The 19,978-nt window shown below is 34.7% G+C and overlaps 1 protein-coding gene across 1 annotated transcript in view; it reads right to left on the bottom strand.

The window, feature by feature from the left end:
• The window catches only part of TTC27 (tetratricopeptide repeat domain 27), a 141,621-nt gene that overhangs the window by 111,785 nt on the left and 9,858 nt on the right, over nucleotides 1-19,978 (bottom strand). Inside the window, exons 4-7 of the mRNA XM_075043125.1 lie at nucleotides 12,352-12,492; nucleotides 9,499-9,601; nucleotides 4,276-4,440; nucleotides 174-310 (exon numbers count right to left, since the gene is read on the bottom strand). Of these exons, the coding sequence (XP_074899226.1) occupies nucleotides 174-310; nucleotides 4,276-4,440; nucleotides 9,499-9,601; nucleotides 12,352-12,492 (546 nt within the window). The remainder of the gene's footprint in view (nucleotides 1-173; nucleotides 311-4,275; nucleotides 4,441-9,498; nucleotides 9,602-12,351; nucleotides 12,493-19,978) is intronic.

Raw genomic sequence — 19,978 nt, 5'->3', positions numbered from 1 at the left:
CCCATGTTCTTTAATATTAGGCAAACAACTGCCCCACATCTTTTCCAAAATCTTTCAGAAATCATAAGTAAGTTTCTCCTAGGCACCACAAGCTTTTCCCTTGCAGACACCCAAGAAAAGGTTCAGAACATTTTCATTTCAAGAAATTAAACCAGTTTTTGTCAAATACATACCATTGTTAAGTTTTCTAGAGGTGTTGGAGCTGGACTTAGTTCATTGTGAGGAAGGAGGAATTCATCTGTTCTTTGGACATCCAAAATAAGCTGTGCAACATATTTTTCCTGAAATCGTGTTCTCTTCCCCAAAGCACCTATAGAAAATTAATATAAGTTTATATTAATGAACACTAAAAACCAGTAATTCCATCATATACTAGAAAGTTACTCACTAAAAAAGCAAACTAGAAAGAGAAACACATCGAGAATTAACCTACGAAATTTAGCAGTCATTTCACTCTGCTCGATCTGTTTGCAGCAAACTATATGCATTCTTACTGCCAGCTATGACATGCAAAAGAAATATATATTACAAACATACAAACGCAGCCAGATAGGTCTTGCAAAGCCACTTTTCAGTAAATTCGCCATAACCCACCATATTGTCTCTTGAAAACTCATAGTCATCAAGTTTCATCAGTTCCCTACTTATTCCCTAGCAATAAACCACAAACAACTGTTCGATTTGCCTGCTAAAAGTTAATGACAACATAGAGACATTTAGGCAAATGAAAAACCCATAATATCTTACAGGCCATCATTTTAAATATTTCAGATCTTCATTTGAAGACTTAGGTCTATGAAGAGGGATCACAGACATGACATTACCATAATACAATACATAAGATACTGTAAAAGTAACATGGGAGAGCATGAAACAGCAAACCAATAAAGGCTGACCACTGAATTAATCAATATTCAGAATGCACAATGTGAAATTCCTGTGTTGTTTCTTCAGTTCTTTATTTGACCCTCAGACAACTTTTACCAGTTATCAGCGTGGCAATTGACATTTATACCAAATTGAAAAGAAAAACATGTCTGTTCTTCCTCTGTTAGTAACCTGTTTGCAAGCTGCAATCAGAAATCATAGAACAATTTCAGGACAGTAACTTCAAATAACACAATCCTAACCAGAGTCAAAATGGAGCTAAAAATTACTCTATAAAATTTGGAGGTTTGCTTACTTAGTATTAGTATGATACAATGCTCAGATAATGTGAAATGTGAAAGTCAAATAACAGAGGACTGAATGCTGATCCACTGCTGCTTTTGCAGAACCAGTTAAGATCAAGTTGTTAATTTCATTATCATTTTGAACATTTTGCAGGGCAAAAAAATCTTTGAGGTAAAGATGACTGGTGTGAGGATGAGGCCACTGTCAATAATAATCACCTGGCACAGGCACTGAAATAGCACTCACCCCCTTTTCTTCCTGGAGGTGGAAAACGAGCAGTAGGGAAACCAGAAATTAAACTGATTTCTCCTTTTCTGCCAATCATCCCTTTTAATGGGAAAGGCCTGTGTTAAGAGTTTATGAAAAAAAATGAAAAAGGTTCTAAAATTACCACCTTAAAATCACAAGGCACACTGCAGAGAAGAGAGACATGCAGAGAGAAATACTGGATAATGATTCATACCGATTTTACACAGTAGCACTCAATTCTCAATTTTAATAATGCTTGAAAACCATTATGCTGTAATTCACTTCCTATTATGCCTTGCTGCTTAAACAGCTGAATAAAACATTTGCAAAGCTATACTGGTTACTGATAAATTTACTTGCTACCACCCAGAAACTGATTTTTTTATGCTGAGATGCACACACCCCCTACCCCATTTTTTAAAGCAAAGAATTCCTTGCTATTACGGGGACAAAACATAATCATTTTTATTTGGAAAATATATATCATATGTGTTTAAGCTGGGGGAAAAGTTTGCTTGCTTTATACCACCATAAATCCTCACAAAAAGAGATGGAATCTACACAGAGACTTTACTTTCTGTTCCGTATTAGAAGTTCCCAGGGATGCATTAGTGGGCATGAAAACAATAAGCAGACAATATGCAGATCTCGGAGTTCAGCATTATTCATCTTCTAAGTTTATTTTGGATTACTAACCTTCATTTTAGTAAATTTATATGTAAGAAGGACCACAGTCTTCTCTTTTACTGGAAATTGTTTTGTAGAGTTATTGATGGTTGTGACTCATTGTGAGGGATATAAAGATGCTTTTTAATAAATGATGAATACAGCACAGACCTGGATTAATGGGACTTAAAAAAGGATACAACCCAAAACAAGTATGATTTATTCACACATTTCTAAAATAAGTTTGGAAAATATTGGTTCTAAATTCTCTATTTAAGAACAGCATAAGTTTCCATGCTGTCATAAAATGTTCAACTAGTAAGGATTACAACCATTAAGGAATAAAAACCTTTTAAAATCCCTTCCTAAAAAGGAAATTCCTTCCAAAAGCCTTAAAAATGTCTTTGCTAGAGGTTGAATTTTTACACTAAAGCAAAGTCTTTTTTGATGATGTAACATTCCTTCCATTTAGCCAAAACATGCATGTCAAATGAATTTGTCTAGAACGCCAATAATTCCCACACATTCAGTTTAGTTCATTTGCCTTCAGGTTAGACATCCTTCATAACTATTCTAATAGATTTATGGAGATAAACCACAGAACTTTTAGGAGTTTCACAACATTTTTCCAAGAGACTATATCATCACAGTCTCCCTCTGGGACTAGCATAACCTCTTGGTAAAGGTAAAGAAATAAAAAAAAAATAAAATACATAATTCCACTGCATCCAAACTTTTTTTTTTCCCCTCCAAACAGCAGGTTTTTTCCCAGGTTAGATTTAAGGAAATTATTAATCCAAAATCTAAAGATCTCCTTTAAAGGGAAAAAACTCCCAATATATAGCTGTAAATTTAGTAATATCTGTGAGTAGCCACCTGCCACTTTGATTTTACTTGTTCTTAGTTAATTAAATTTTTATAGCTTGAGTATCATCACAGGCACTGATGCTTTTAATAAAAAACAAGAAAAATTTAGGTTAATTTTAAACAAAACCACCCTATAATATCAAGTTTGCAGTACTTGCCACACATGGAACTTGTCACAAATACAGTATATGTTGTGCATTGGAAAAAAGGGTAGGATCAACTGAAATGCATGGAACTCTTTTAACAAATATATGGAAATTTCTCCTATGTTTTAAGCAGATACCACTGAATACGATCAATTCATAGTTGTGCAAAAACATTATGCCACAAGATTTTCATTACAGATTTTTCAAAGTAAACCTTTAAAAACCTTTGAAAAAGTGAGCATGGAGTTCCACAAAAGTGGGGGTTTTTTTTGGGGGGGGGGTTGTTGGTTTTTTTAAAATATTAAACTGACTCAGGATATAAGCAGGGGTAGCTGCAGCTCCAATATAAATATAAAGGAACAGCTAGCCTTGTGACATACAGTGGTGTAATAGGAAAGGAGGCTGCAAGTTTCAGTTCCTTACTACTTTCCACTAATAAGTCTATAGAAAACATCTACATAAAGGTTTTTGCATTTCTACTCAGGCACAACCGAAAGTTCTTACACAGAAGAAGTGTGCATTTTATGTGATTTTGATTACCTAGCAGGACCAGCTAGACCAGTCCCATACGTGTAATTTTAAATGAAGTTACAAGTGCAGCAATGTGACCTGCCTTACTCCAAAGAATAGGTTCTGAAAGGATAATTATAAAGTCTCCATAGTGATTGAAGCTTTGATATTTCTGTTCATCAGAAATTTGACTTTTCTACTTATTTCCTACGATGATAACAGTCCTGGAAGTGACTTTTAAATGCTATTTACATGGAGTAGACCTAGGCATAAAAGGTGAAAAACTGCATCAAATCATCATGCAGACTTCTTTATAAGTGCTTCCAAACAAACAAAAATATTCATCATGACACCAACTAGTTTCAGAAGTCCTGTAACACAGACAACTAGACCTAGAATTTTATATGAAACACGAGAAGGAAGGATCATAATAATACACCTGCTCAGACCTGCATATTAGGGATGATACTATAACCAGATGGTATATTTCTCTTCCCTTTTCTAAGCAATGCTAATTCTTAGAAGACAAGTAAGTCCTACCAGTTAAAAGTAAAGATCGTTCAAAATATAGTTCTTTTACTTCAGTACGCAAAAAACCTCCAACAAATCGTAGGTCAGCTTGGTCCAACCAACCATCCTCATAGACTGTACAAGCAAAACTTACCTGTCAGATTAATCTTCAGTTTTGTTATGTCTTTAGCTGCACTGAAACATTGTTTAGCTTTTTTATACTCATAGTAATACAAAAATGTATAGGCAGACTCAAGATGGAACTGAACTGCTAAGTGCCAGCTTTCACCACCTGTGAACAAAGTTTCTGCTTCTGTCACTGCAAATTAAGAAAAAGAAAAGCTATCAGGATGCAGTCCAGGAGAATGACATTTTTAAAATACATTTAAAACATCAGAAGAGAAAGAGTTATGCTGAAAGCAGACCTGTTGTTCTTCACATCTCCACACATGTAAAATCCACAGTCAGTGTATAAAAGATATGCACTACTTGAAGTATTTTTCAAGTTTTGTATCAAAGGATTACTACTAGAACAAAGAAAAGTTTAGTTTTTTCTTATATTTTACAGCAAAGCTGAATTGGGATATATTATTCTTGCAGGAATTAAACAACTATTAACTGTCTTGGATCTGCTAAAGAACATAGGAACTCAGAATACAGGATACTGAGGTAATATCCTCAAGTAGCAGGTTTCAAATGAGAAAAAGCTTCACCAGCAGACTGAGCACTGAATGGGGACTTAGGATTCTTTAGGGGGTTTTTTTTGTTTGTGTGTGGGGTTTTTCTTTTTTTTTTTTAAATAATTACTGATTCGCTGAGTGATAATAATCATGGTCTTCATCTGAACAGGAGAAAATACCTTTGTATATAAAACTGAAATCTTTAGGAAAGAAGACTTGATACTTTTTTATCCAGCATAGAAGCATTTGTATTTCTTATATTTAAATTCTACCTATCAAAATACAGTAAATGACAAAAGAATATTCTTGCATAGTAAAATACAGACCATTAAGTTGAAATCAATTCCTGTGAATTATTTTTAGATGGAAACTTTTTTTGCTTTGGGCTTTATTTTACCAGAAGGTATTTACATAATAGAATTCTTTCAAAACTCACAGCATCACAGTACCTAAAAAGACCAGTACCCAAGATTAACACAGATGCTATGTTACTTAATGGATGCTTAATTTTTCAAACACGCTCTATTAAGATCAGTAAAAAGTCTTACTATATGAAAAACTGGTATCATCAAGGATTTTTTAAACATTTTTCTATGACTTCTGAATTTAGACATTGGCAGTCAACTCTAGCCTGAACAGATTTATTGTTTAAACCTCCTAGATTTTTATTTATTTTTTTTAGTACTTGTTAATCCTCAAAATCTTTCAATTAGTAGAGAGAGCTGCTAAGTCTGAACATATTTTTACACAGCTAGAAAAGAAGCAAGTATAACATTCTTTTTTAATTCAGAAAATAAGAATTTGCATGGTTAAAGCCTGGTTAGTAACTTAACTTTTTTCAAAGTCTGAATTTAGATATTTTGTTTAATGAAAGCAAACTGGTAATTTAAAAATATTACTCCAGTGGTCTTCAACTGAAGTAGGATAGAGAATGCAGCAGATTACAACTTAATCTTTAAAAAAACAAACCCTAAAGAGGCTATAACTATTTAAAAACAAAGTCTGTTCAATTTAATCACTGCTTTTAACACAAAGTCAATTTCAAACATATCACTTCAAAACTGAGAAAGTTAGCTCACGTTTAAGTAATGTCCACTCTTCATTAAGAAACGATCTGAGGTTTGAATGCTTTTGTCCATATTTATCATTAAACACATTCTTTTTTTAAAAAAAAGAAACAGAATAATGCCCACAGGATGATAAAAAATCTGTCTATCTAACAAAAGCTTTTTTTAAAAAAAAAACCAACTCTTTTTACAAAGAAAAATTTCAGTAAATGATTTGGGACATCTGCCATCTTCACCTGCTTTTCACACTCTATACATATACAGTGCCACTCTGATGGTTTCCCAAAGGACAAAAATAGTATTTACACAAGGAAAAAATATAATTATTTTTTTCTATGAGGTATTATTAAAAGCACTCAAAAATTCACTAAGAGTTTTATACAAATGCAAACAGATTTGGATTGACTCTTTAGCATGGCTTGAGCCACTAAGTCCTGAAAGGGCCATTGTCAGTGCAACAAAGCTTATGAGATACTGAATGTGCAGGTACACATGTAGAAACCACAAAAAAATGCAACTTTCCAGCTGAATGATTCTGATTCAATTAGAAAGAAAAATCCAAGTTATAGTCTATAATCATATATTACTTCTTGATTTTTCCATAACTAACAAGTTTCAATGATCTGAATATAAAATTACTTGTGCTAGAACCCTATATATACTGCTATAATGAACTAAAGCGATACATCAAGAAATTATCTTACCACTACCTATCTAAATATCATTTACTTACAGTGCTAATCACAAAACTTGGGAAGTTTAGGCATTTGAGACTTCAAGGACCTTTGTGGAAAGCTTCACATCATTACTAGTATTGATTTAGCTGCACAGAAGCACCCATGTCCCAGGCTTCCTTAAGACATCCTTCTGGCATCCCATACCATGTTTGGCACAGGACCAAATGGATGGGAAATGGCCCTAAGCCCTGTTGGTTTTGCACAACAGCTGCTTCAGAACAGCAGGAAATCACTGCAGCTGTCTTCTGTTCAGGTAATGATGTTGACCTTACACTTGAGAACAATATATTTTAAATAGAAAAGATCATTTCTCTTGAATTTGAGTATCTTGTTCTCTAATAATTAAGACAAAGTTTTCTAGTCAAGTTGATACAGAAAAAGCAAGTGGGTTTTTCAAGCCCTAATCAAAGACTATTTAAAAGGTTTATTAAGTATTTATTTTACGGAATATAAGGGTACTTGTTTGAAATACCAGATGGCTTTAATTAGAAAGTAAACAAACTGTTAGAGGCAGCAGGCAGCAAAACCTGCCTGGAAAAACTCACTACAGATTCAAGTGTACTTTATATCACCCTCTCTGAAAACCATATCCAGGAGTTTCAAAACAGGTCACTGAAAACAGACATCTTAGTACTTACATAGTATCTGTGCATATGCAGCAGCATCCTCTACACAGATCAGGGCTGTACAAACTACTGTATGTCTACCCAGTATCATCTAGTAAATGAATTTTAATTAATTTTTTGATTATGTCTCTTTCAGTTTTGTTCCAAGTTTTTAGGTATTTCCAAGAAGAAAAAGAGTCACGTAAATGTGCTACAAATTTCTCTATTACAAATTTTACCTACTTAACAGAACCCAAAAGTGTTTTCATGTGCTCTGCATTCTCTAAAGTTAACATAATGAAACTATTCTGTCAAACAAGAATTGCAGTACTCAAATAGAACTGCAAAACCACTGGCATCCAAATATCTTTGATGCTGGGCATCTATGGAACATATACTCAGAACAACAAAAAAATTACCTAGAAATGAGAAGACGACTATTTACAGTTTCTAAGCTTTTTTAAAAAAAATATTACAAACATATCTCCTTAACCTTCCTTATCAGAATGGAATACACTAGCACCACTTATTTCATAATACAAAATGTATAGATATTTTTAGGCAAATATTTAGAAAATATACAATCTAGAAGTACTGTACAACCTAACACACAAATATTCAAAGCCTTACTATATTAAAAAAGCAACAACAATTTTGTCTCAAAAAGTTTACCCCTGACCGTCAAACTAAGCAAAATACCCTCTCTGGAACAGTTAACCACCTCTCTGCAACTCTGTTTTTAAAGTGGCTAGGAGAAGTAGGTGAGAGATCAGCTTTTACAACATATCCTGGAAGTCACATTTTAAGGAATATTTATTTTCAATACAAGCATTTAAAAAGGCTAAACTTTTAAAACTAAACCCACTACACTGACAACACCCATTTTTAAAGTAAAACTCAGTTTGCTATAATTTAATTTGGAAATTAACAATGCAACTTAGATTTCATTTTTCACACCTGTTAAAGTCCAACCCCCATTTCCAGTCCTTAGCCTATAAATTAACAAGCCAACAAATTTATCATGATGTGCTTAAATTACACCTGTCAATTACTTTAATATGTGCATCAAATCAGCAACACTTCCAACTTTCCAAGAACTAGAAATTTTAAAGTTACAGACTAATGAATAAGTAGAATTTATTCTTAAGATTCCCATACCTGTGCAAGATAACTCTATAAGTTAGTTCAAAATTCTCTAATAAAGTATAAAAAACTCCCAAAATCTTATTTTACATCAACTGCAACAAATCCCTTCCACTCCAGTCCTTTCAGCATCCAGTAAGAGCATTAAGTGAGTTGCTTCTTCACTGCAGAGGACCCAATAAAATCCTCTGCTCAGTTTCATTACCGTGCTAACATCTTTGTTGCCTATTTGGAAGTTCTTCAAGGACCAAAACTCGCTTCATATTTTACATATAATTTGCATGACCTGAACCTACATATGGTTCAGATCAAAAAAGCTCCATTAAGGTGTGGTAAGAGAGGGAAGATGTGAAACTTTGGAATTTACAATTGCCTTCTTCGTCAAAATAAAACATACATGACAACTCATCTCTAAATGCAACAGAAAATTTCTTAAATGTCATTGGTTGGAAATTTCAGGTTTGTGAACTTAAATGAAGAATCTTTAGCTAACTAACTCGTGAGGGGGAAATGTACATAAAAGCTTGCCTCCTTTTTCCAGCTTTATCCGTTGCTGTAGCAAATGATATTAACAGTTTATGTAAGAGTTTATTCCTCTTAGAAGAAAACCCAAGTGATATAATTACATTTGACATTTTAACTTTCTACGTTATGCTTTGTAAACATCAATATATATATTACATAATTCAGTTTTAAAGTTGTCTATTTTCTCTACATATAATGCAGAGAGGTAACAAATTTCAAAACTTAGATGGCTATAGGGAAAACAGGAAAAAAGAAGTTTATCTTCCCCATGAAGATACAGAAGAACAAGGACATTTCCTTTTCAAACCCAAATGAGGTCAGTTAAATAAGGAATGAAAACTGTACAGAATGGCCTCAGGTGAGCTTGTGATATGTTAACAGTGCTAAGCACGGGGGAAGAAAACCTTTGTCTGCAATCACACGTTCCCATTTTCATCTTAGAGGCCAGAAAATACTATGTGTCATATAAGTCCATGTCAATTTAAGTGAATTCTGTTGCCTCTCTACTCTCCATAGTTACATAAGCATCTGATAAGCATCATGTTGCAAGAGTTGTGCCTACAAATTCCCCTCCCCCATGATGTCTTACAGCTGATGAAACTGAGTAATTAGAAACATACCTTGTTTTATGCAGGTCTGGGCAAGAGTAAATAGCTCAGGTGATCTCTCCTCTAACAACTGCTGGTGAATATTCACACATCTTAGAGTCCACCAAGACAAGGTCTGAAAGAAAATACAGATACTTCAAGTTAATAACAAGTACAGATCCTTTTTTTAAAAAAAAAAAAGGTAAGTGGCTTTAAAATACAGATTTTGTAATCTATTTGATTCTAATTTCTAAAAAAATATAAAACCATCCAAAATAGCTGTTTATATAAAAACTGTGCAGTAACCTAGCATAGAGATGAACATATTCAAGCAGCTCTACAGTGCTCTAAGAGTTTGATGGGCTTTTCCTCTGTTAATTTCTCTAGCTACTCTTTGAACCCTGCAAATCTTGACAACCACAATCTGGCATGAAATTTTGAGAAAAGAAGATAAAAGAAGTACTTTTGTGTGCTTATTTTGGAGTAGCCACTTGCTACTTTGATTTCACTCCTCCTAATTCTTGTAACAGAAAAAGAAGAAAAAAAAAAAAGCTGTTTCCTACATCTTTTTGTGTCACATTCATGATTTTAATAGACAGCCATGATCTCACTCTTCAGTAATATTTCCAAGTCCAATCATCTGGTGTTGCCCTTTTATGCATTTTTCCCAGTTTTGTTTAACCTTTTTTTTATTTCTTCAAGAGTGGGTAAAAAGGAGACTGAGAGGTAGAAGAGGACCAGAACTGCTCATGAGAACACCTTGCAATCACAACTGAAAGTATTAATGCTTGTACATGGAATTTCAGAAGGGCAAATACCTTACTGATCTAAGTAATCATTCTATAGCAGAGCTGAATCACAGTTGACATACCTGATTTTAGAAAGCTGAGTACACAAAAGTTCCCCAGCATATCTTATCCCTTTCTAGCTGCACCAGGTGGAAATGCATGGAAAAGCTAATCGATAATATAATATTCTATTCTCAAAATTATACCTTAAGATTATAATCTCTGAACATAGGGCATACCTCTACACAGGCTCTAATGATTACTAGTTATTCTGCTACTGTTAGCACACCAATCATTTTCTATGAAACAGATGTTTGATTGCTTCTGAGAAGCACCTATCTTCTGAACTTTTTATACAGGTATGCTTACATCAGACTGACCTAAGGGCTGTACGTTATTCAAGCATAAATATCCAAACCAATCACATGTAGTTAACTGTAATGTTCCTAGAAAGGAACTATCAAAAAGAATAATAGCATCTATTTCAAAAAGCAATGAAAGATGACTTTTGATATCAAGCTGAACAGAGTAAAAGCACACAACAGACTTTGCGAAGAAGGTCAAATCCCAACATTTCACCACTTACTTAGAAATCTAAAGGCAATTCAAAAAAGAAGTTTCAAATTACTTCAGTTTAGCTTTATATAATGAAGTATTCATTTTCCCACACAACCAAGTATCCAGCTTAATGATACAATTTCCTGAGGCCTGATGCTTGCCACTCAGAAATGTTAGAATCAGAGAGAACCTATTTATAGTTTCAGGTAATCTAGCTGAGCTCTGTGCAATATTCTATCAGCAATGTTAGTTTTTTGGGAGCCAAGTTAAGAATTTTTGGATGGTTTTTAAGCATTTAATCTTCCACGTACAATAGCATTTTTAAATAAAACAGGGCTTTATTAATGCTTTAGATAATATATTTTGGAGTATTTCACCCTATTTTAAATTTATTTGCACTAATCTTAAACAAGCAAAAATATTAAGAGACTTCCTTTGAATCAAGTTGAAACAAGGGAAAAAGAATGGCAAGCTTTAATTGCTACATTGACCTGTTGATGAAAGTAGTTTTTACCAGTTGTTGCCTTTGAACTACTATCCAAACTTGATGTAGCCACAAATAATTGAACCTCCACTGGGAGAAGGCGGCCCCCCATTATGTCAGTCTGGGGGGAGGCAGCAAGGGAACTCTCTATACCAGGTACATTCACTGCCTCCCTAACTGACCCAATTGCTGAAATTCCACAGCACTCATCTGTGAATAACAGGGAAAATGATGGAAGAACTTGGCTTCCAGAAATGCAGTAGAGCCAACATCTCCCACACAGTTTAATTCATCACTCATACAAAGACCCAGCTGGGAATGCATGTTGTCAGCCAAGCATAAAGAGGGACCATGTGGCATTTTGATCTCCAGCCAAATTCTGTTCAACTGGAATGCAATAAGGAGAAGTTGCTGCTGTTAAAAGTCCCCCAGCTCCAGAGAGTCCTGCTACTAACCAGCCTGCTCCTAAACTACAAAGGAGGTAGCAACAAAAACCCTCTCAAGAGGAGGTTCTTCATATCTTCTTGTTTTTAATGTAACAAGCACAACAGAGAATTAAGGTAGCCTCCACATGGACACCTGCAGAAGAGGTAGAGGACAATGACAAAAAAAAGAGAGGACTTCCTTGGCATCTAGAACTCATGGCTTAGAATTCATACAGTAATGGTTAACAGTATCCCAAAGCTTGTTAAAAAGGACATAATATATGTATGCTGCATGATAGGGCATATTCCCCCCACCCCCCCTAACTAATGTCACAAAATACGTGTCTTTTAAAAAAGTTGCTTCCTATTAAATTTTCTAATTTTTCCAGGAAATGAAAGCATCTTTCTTCTCTTTTAGGGAAAACAGTGAGAAAATACCTTATCTTTAAGAAAAAAAAGATACTTGTGTTTGATTATAATCACTTTGTCTGAACTGTTTCTTAGAGGGAAAAACCTCAGAGCTACAGAAAAAGAAATGGAAGTTATACAGATTCAGTGAGGTATGAAGAAAAGAATGAGAGAAACAATGAATGAGTAGCTGGCAGTCATAATCATTAGTCATATTTCTTACCTGAAGAGATGCAAGTTTGTGTCTTAAATTCACAAGGATTATCCTGGCTATAAGCAGCAAAATAGGATGAGAAGTCAAGGTATAGACTGATTCACCATCTAGAACCAGCATCTTCAGAATAGCTGCATGCAGCATTTTTGGCTGAAAGAAGAATGAAAACAAAAATTACAAGTTTCATGAAACCTAAGTAAGTTTATAAACAAATCATGTAATATAGAATTAGGAAAAATAACTATTCATGTATTTAAGGAAAAAGTCTGCTCAAAACAATAAAATAATAATTAAAAAATCACTGTCTCTTGGAGTCTCAACGTTTTACCAAGTCATGGTGAATTCTGCCTTGTTTCTTGTTGTCCTGGTACACCATACCAACAAGGTATGAAAGACACTGATTTTCTCCCACCTGAAATGCATATGTCCAGTTAACACTATCCCCAAACACATTCCAGTAATATAATCCTTCCCATGATCTAAGGAGAAAAGTTTCTGGTAAATCCATGCCATTCAGTTTGTAATCACAGAAATAAAATAATTTGTTAATTACATTAATCCTACAGCACTCAAATACACTAGATATTCCTCCAGTGATGTCAATGTGTGTTATCTTCCTCTTTCCCCAGAGGGAGCTTCTTGCTGGAGTTGCATCAGGGCAGCAATATTAGAGCCATTCTTCCGTTTGTCCAATAAAAACCTCTCTCTGCTTTGGATGCTTTCCTGTATGACACTCCCTACAGTAATTCTTTTACTTAATGGGCTCCAGGTAGCTCTCCAGGGAATTTGTCTCTCAGTGGTGACTGTCATCTGACAGTCACCTATTCTTCTCTCCCTTTTAATGCAATGAAAGCATTCAAGCAGTGTATCTTCAGATTCAGGGAGATGTCAGTTCATTAGTTTATTCCTGGTTCTCATATGGCAGGTTTCCTTTGCAAACTAAAAAAAAGTAGGGCTTTTGTTTTCAGTTGGTATGAAAGGGGCAAAAAAAGGGAAAGGAAGGGAAAGAGAAGAAGAGAAGGTTAAATGACAGCTTGCATTGAAGTCACTTGCCTGAGAAAGATTCTTATTCAGTCTACACAACCAGGACAGAAATTATTTGAATCACATTTCAGCTTTTAAAACTACACAAATAAGGTAATTTCTAAGTTATTTGAAACTCTTTTCAATACCTTTACCAACAGGTTACATTAAAGACAAAAGTTGTTAAGCTACATGTTACCCTAGTTCACTTTTTAATGACTGAGTAATCTTCAGGCTTTTTTTTCCTCTGATTTGCTTAGGTTTCTTAATTATTTATCTTACATTAACACTGAAAATACTTTTACTTTATAGACAATGACTTGGGTCTTTAAATTATTTACTCAAAGTCGAATTCTTGCATGACATCACTGCAGTCATTTCAACCCCACTATGGAAAACAAAATTTACAATAGTCTGACATACCACTTGAGAATAAAGGAAAGAAACTGCCAACTGGAAGTATACCAGATCCCTCCTACCTCTAGTGACTCAGAAAGGAACAGCCTTACCAACATCTCTTCTCCAATTTTGAGAAAGTCATCAATTGGTACTTCTAAAGATTCATTTTTAAAATACACACACACGTATATAATAGGACACAATATAATTTTCAGTTTAACTTAGAACTTTTTTTTTATCTGCTCCTTTTTGGTTCTTTCTATAATCAAAGTAGACTGCACTTAAAATACTCAGTGGGAAAGCAAAGAAGCCACAAGCTTTGTTACAGAACCATTTTCTAAGCCAGCCTTGCTATGCTACAGTAATCTACGCTTGTTTAAGCACTGTAGCAACCAATTAATCTCAAATTCACATTTCAAATCCTTTCAATGGAGAGCTCAGTCCAGCTATGTAACATTACAAGGAATGTAATGAAGGAGGGAGAAGGGAGACATGTCACAGCCTTGGCAATAAACCAACAAGTCTCAGAGCCAAAGAACTGCTGTCTTGTATTTGAACAACTCTACATTCTCTTCCATGAAGCAAATCCTATACAGGAAAGCAGACATCCGTTTCTTTTAGCTGAGAAAGCCTAAACCAACATTCATTCTTCTAAATTCCGCTCTAAGACTGCATTATGAGTTCAGAATTCTAACAATTTACTGCCCTAAGGTAGTCTTTAAGATGAGAGAACAGCTACATAAAGAAAAGGTAGACATTTAAGCTTTTACAGCTTCAAGGGCTGAGAAGTTAGGAATCAAGTCCACAAAAATCCCTAAAACATTAGCTAAGAGTAAAAAGAAATTTTGAGTTTGTATTCCGGTGTTTAAACACTTAAGTAGCAAAGTGTTGAACCTATCTCATACAGCTCAAGAATTTCACATATCTCAAAATGGCCACAACCCAAGACTTGCTAACACAATGTTCTTGACCTAGTAAGCCTGGGTTAAAGGGTTGAGTCTTTCCATTCTGCACCAGACTGGCCATCAAAAAGTGTAATTCTTTTATTCAGAAATAATTTTCTTAAAGCACAAAAACATATACTATGTGATTACTTTAAGAACATATGCTGAGAAATCTCTAAGGTAATCATCCAGTTTCTGTTGGACCGGCAGGTGGTTTGACCACTTCTGAACTAAACACAGACAAATGAAGCTCAATTCACTCTAGATACATATTTTTTTAATCTCTGAAACACAGCTGGTTACGTATTCAACTTCCAAACAGCAACTTAATGGCTACTGTTAAGTAACGACTACTAAAGCCCTAAATCAACTGCAAGCTAGACAGTACTCTTGGCTATTTTGGTTTTTATAGTATTTCAAAAGTATTTCCCAGCACCTTTGTTACTACCTGAGCAATGATAATCAGAAAAAAAAACTTCTGCCATCCACATTCAATAGCTCTGACAATAGAGAGTATGAGAATTTTAGTTTAGAGGCTTCATATTCTTTTCTTGCTAACAATAATGATTAGAGGCAAAGTGAGCATTTGGTATGCTTTTACTTTTGTATAAGGGACTGCTCTGAACTGGCCTTCCTAATGTTTCACCAGCTCTTTCTCAGTCTTGGGGATCCTTCCCCTAAATCTTAAAAAGGTAAGTGCAGACATACACAGAAGTAGAAAAAGCCAGACTAAAGGCTTGGGAAGAATTAATGAAAATATGGAGGGGGGGGAGGGCAGAGATAAACAAACTATCAAATAAGGAATCTGCATGTCGCTACTAAGCCTGATATAGTGGGCTTCTCAGATTTTAAACAGTACAAAGACTACTGCACAACAATTTCTCATTTGGCAAAGCTAAGGTGATATATCTTTAGAATAACGGAGAATGTACTGAGGTTACCAGCCAAAGATTTGGGTCCTTTGGAACAGAATTCACTCTTTACTCTAGACTTCAGGGAATGGAAAAATTGGTTTTGTTTGTAACTGCTTCTCCAACTTTCTGCAAAGGAGATAATATTACAGTGGAGGCTGTCTCTAGTTTCATGATCCAAACCAGCAACAGGTAACCCATGCAGAGCTGAGTTGCAGGCTGAAGATAATAAAGATGAGCTAGCATAAGAAGTCTTCCCTGAGTGCTACATGTAGAAGTACTTGGTTATGAATGCTCTTGTCCATACTCCCTAAGACGGTAACTTTGCCCCATTTTTAAGGGAGTATTTTCCAAGTGGCTGCATTAAGAATCTCTCTTCTTTTCTATACTGATAGCAAGGGAATGTAGGGCAAGACTGTAGGCTGCTTTAGCAGATTATCTCTGGTTACAGGCTCTGCCTCCACATTTAGCCTTCATTATTCATCCTTATATTCCCCACAAGAGGGAGAAATCTGCAAAATCTTCAAAGCCTGTATCTTGCTGGTCACTGGTATTCAAACAGCACATCAGTCAGCCTAAAATTCAACTCCTCCTTTTTGGCTAGTTTATGCTAATGGAAGCCAAGCATCTAGGTCTTGAAAAAAGAGGAATTTCCAACAGATTTAATTAACAAGGCTAAGGAACCATACTGGATTTTAGACAGTAGTACTACATAGTACATTGGTGTTTTCCATATGAATTATGAACACTGCTACTGGTATCAATAAAAGTGTGATAGTATTTCAGTCTCTTCCAGAAAAGGGATCAAATAATGCAAAAAAGAAGCAGTAAAACAAGTATAAGGAAAAAGAATTATTCAAATGCATTCCAAAACTCATTGTTTGGAATCAACCTGGAAGTTACAAAAAGGCCAGCAGGAGCTGTTGATATATGTATTTGGAGGATTCCTACCAGTTATTTACATGTCTTATCAATTAACACATTGGGATCTTCTTCCAGATGGAGCCTCTCACTGTTACCACTGTCCTACTTGTGAATATGAAATCAGACAACACACAATTAAAGCAGCTTGTCCGCACAACGTTCTTACAGTCATTGGTGGTCTTAATTAGTCCTACTACACAGTTTTGTCCAGTTCATGTAGTGAAAATACTAAACTCAATTGTATGAGCTAACACTCAGAAACTCTGAAATTTAAAGCAGGATAAACATGCTCCAAGTTCAACAGTTCTGCACCTTTATTCCCTTACATGCAGAGAGACAGTGACAGTTCTTTAAGACACAAAGAGCCTATTACTATATCCCACTTATAATAAGCACTTAGCTCATTAAAAATGTTTTATTCTAATCCCATCAAGTTCAAAGCCAGAACTGCTAATTCATTTTAACTGAAATCCAGTATTTTTAAATCTTCCTTTAACACAATTCGCTTACTAAAAAATTCAAGATACTATCAGTCAGACTATTTCACTGGTGTGGTAAAGTCTCAAAGTTATTTTAGAAAACTGAAAGACACCTAATAACCTAAACACTAGCTGGTTTTCTGTTTAGAAATTACTGAACTACTTTTATTTGTGGACTCAAAAGAGAAAAGCACAAACCAGTTCTGGAGGACATATAAAGAAATCCTAATGGAGTACATGAACGTAACTGTAACTTACAGAGAAGGCTGGAATCAATTTAAGGGGTGGGAAATAATGTACACATACTCATGAATATTGTTCATGGAAGACATCCAAGAGGCCCCCACCAGCAACTCATCTAAAAGAGGCTATTTTATTTGTTCTTCATTGTAATTAATTATAGTCTCTTGCAGTCTTAACGAACTCATAAGAAATTAATGATGCATTCAGAAGCTATCTGGGAGCAGAAATGAAACTATGCCACTAACCCAGAGATGAAACTTTCAAAGGATAGAAATGGCATCAGCAACATAGCCTGAAAGCAAAAAGTTAAGATTAATCCAATAAAGAATTCTGAAAATAAGAATAACAGTTCTGAAAATATTCCCAAAAGAAATGAGACATTGTAAGGCTGAAAGTTAGTGGTATTACTTAGAGCAGGCTAGAAGAGACATGAAGACATAATTTTTTAACCTTGACATGGGAAAAAATCATTTTAATCTGAAAACCCAAAAAAAGGAAGGTCTATTTAAAAAGGAATTGTATTAGTCTTGATGACAGAATGTGGAAGATTACAAAAGATGGAGAAAATTAGAGCTATATTTTTAACCCACTTTTTCTGAATGTCTGTGTACGCAAGAGGGAAAAGCTGGATTAATAGAAGCACAAAAATATCAGTTCATTGAGATGTTCATTTTTACAGAATGTTTATATACGAAGAATACTCGGAAAGAAAAGTAAGTAAATAAGGATAATTCAAAACATACAAATGCTTTTGAATTAAGATGTTTAATAAAGAAGAGAACTGGATATTATATTTTAGCATTTAAATGTTTATATTTAAATGTTTAATGCTCTTGGAAAAAACCCCACTAACATATCAGGAGAAGATAATATAGATAGCAGTAATATAAAAAAAGGTAAGCTTCTTCTGCCTGAATGCATAAATAGCTAAACCTTGCAGCAATATCAAAGTCTGATGCAGTACTTATTAGAAATCAAGTATGCTCAAGCCTGTTTTCTCTTATAATCTCTTGCCAATTTAGTTTCTGGAATGCCACCTCTGCGTAAGCAAATATCTTTCAATGCATTACATTCACAGACACAGTAGGAACATAACAGAAACTAAACAGGAGAGGTATTCCCATATTCAACAGGCAATTAGTATCTCAGTCTTTCATTAAGACAGACAATAAATGGGATGGTAAATAGAAATTATGAACATTGTGTTTTACAGGTCTGTGAACTCTGTCAGTGACAGCAATTCTATGACTATCATCTTGGGCTGCAGTCTCTGTGTTAGACTGCAGCCTGTGCATATACACTAATATAGAATATTAGAGTTCTGCAGTAAACAGATTATAAGATATATATTGTAAGATATATAATACTATAAAGATTATAAACAGATTGTAAGAAGAATGGAAGAAATTAGTTTGTAATTCTTTTTTTTTATTATATATAAAGGCATATTGAACTCATTTTCCCTGCAAAAATAGCAAACTTTAAAATTTCTGCTAACTCATTTCACATCCTAGAAGGCTTAATATACTTGGTCTCCACTGTTACTTATTTAGTCATCATAAGACAAGATCTGAATTTCTACTATCAAAAATCAAGCCAAAAATAAGCCTATATACACACTATGTCAGCTCTAAAAGATGAACCAAACTGATAAACATCTATTTACAAAAAGGGGAGAGATACAGTATCTGAATTGGCTGCTGAGAAATACAATCTTGCAAACAAACCTAGGGTAGGACTTTACGAATTATGGAATTCTTGCAGAAATATGCCACAAAAATGCAACACAGATCCAACGGTCTTATGTGAAACTTTTCACGTACTCAGACTTCCCCTCATTTTACAGTTCACAGTGTTTACATTGCTCATGGTCCATATCTTATTCACAGTGAAATACTAAATTCAAAGTCGTGCAGATTTAGCATTAGCAGAGACTAGTGATATGTCCTTCCCTGACACGCTGTAGTAATGAGTATTTTACCATAGCTTTAAATCCAAGAGAAAAATTAATGCTCAAGAAACAGTGCTGAACTGTGCAGGAAAGTCATGAGATCACATGTGGTACTGCCTTGAGAAACAATATATGCATCTCACAAATGAAGTTATGGTGTTGATTAGTTATTTACATAAGATGCCAAAGCAAATAAAATTGACTCCTCAGTTTCACCTCCTCTTCCAAAAGCTCTATTTGAGTCAGCATTTTTTTACTAATACTACTACAATTCACTTGGCATCATCCATGAGACCAACAGGATACTGAACACCCAAATCTACTGTTCTCTTAGTATCTGCCAGATATTCTGCTATTTGCAAGACACGCAGCCTCTACCTTACCCTAAGTAGTGAAAATTTCTAAGCCATTTATAAGTATCTTTCTTTGATCCAGCTAAGAACACATCCCAAAATAAATAAAAAGTGTATTGACTGCAAATGGCCTTCGAGTAAATGTTCCCATAAAATAAACATATGTACCCCATCCAAACCCAGCATCTCCAGCAGGAAATCTCTGAAGCAGAAAAAGAGTAGCTACTTTTAGGACATTTTCAGGGTACTTTTAGCTTATAAAACTGATATAGCTGAAGATGCTTGCAATAGCAGCCAGTAGGATCAACGATCAAGGCAATTCATTCTAGCACTGTGCCTCATAGATGTGCCTTCTCTGACACACCTATGAATTGTGGTTATTTGTGAAAAGCAGTGACACTAAAAGGAC

Source organism: Buteo buteo, chromosome 12 (genome assembly GCF_964188355.1).
Source record: "Buteo buteo chromosome 12, bButBut1.hap1.1, whole genome shotgun sequence".
In the NCBI taxonomy this organism is placed as follows: domain Eukaryota; kingdom Metazoa; phylum Chordata; class Aves; order Accipitriformes; family Accipitridae; genus Buteo; species Buteo buteo.
This window is presented reverse-complemented; position numbering and strand designations above follow the sequence as displayed.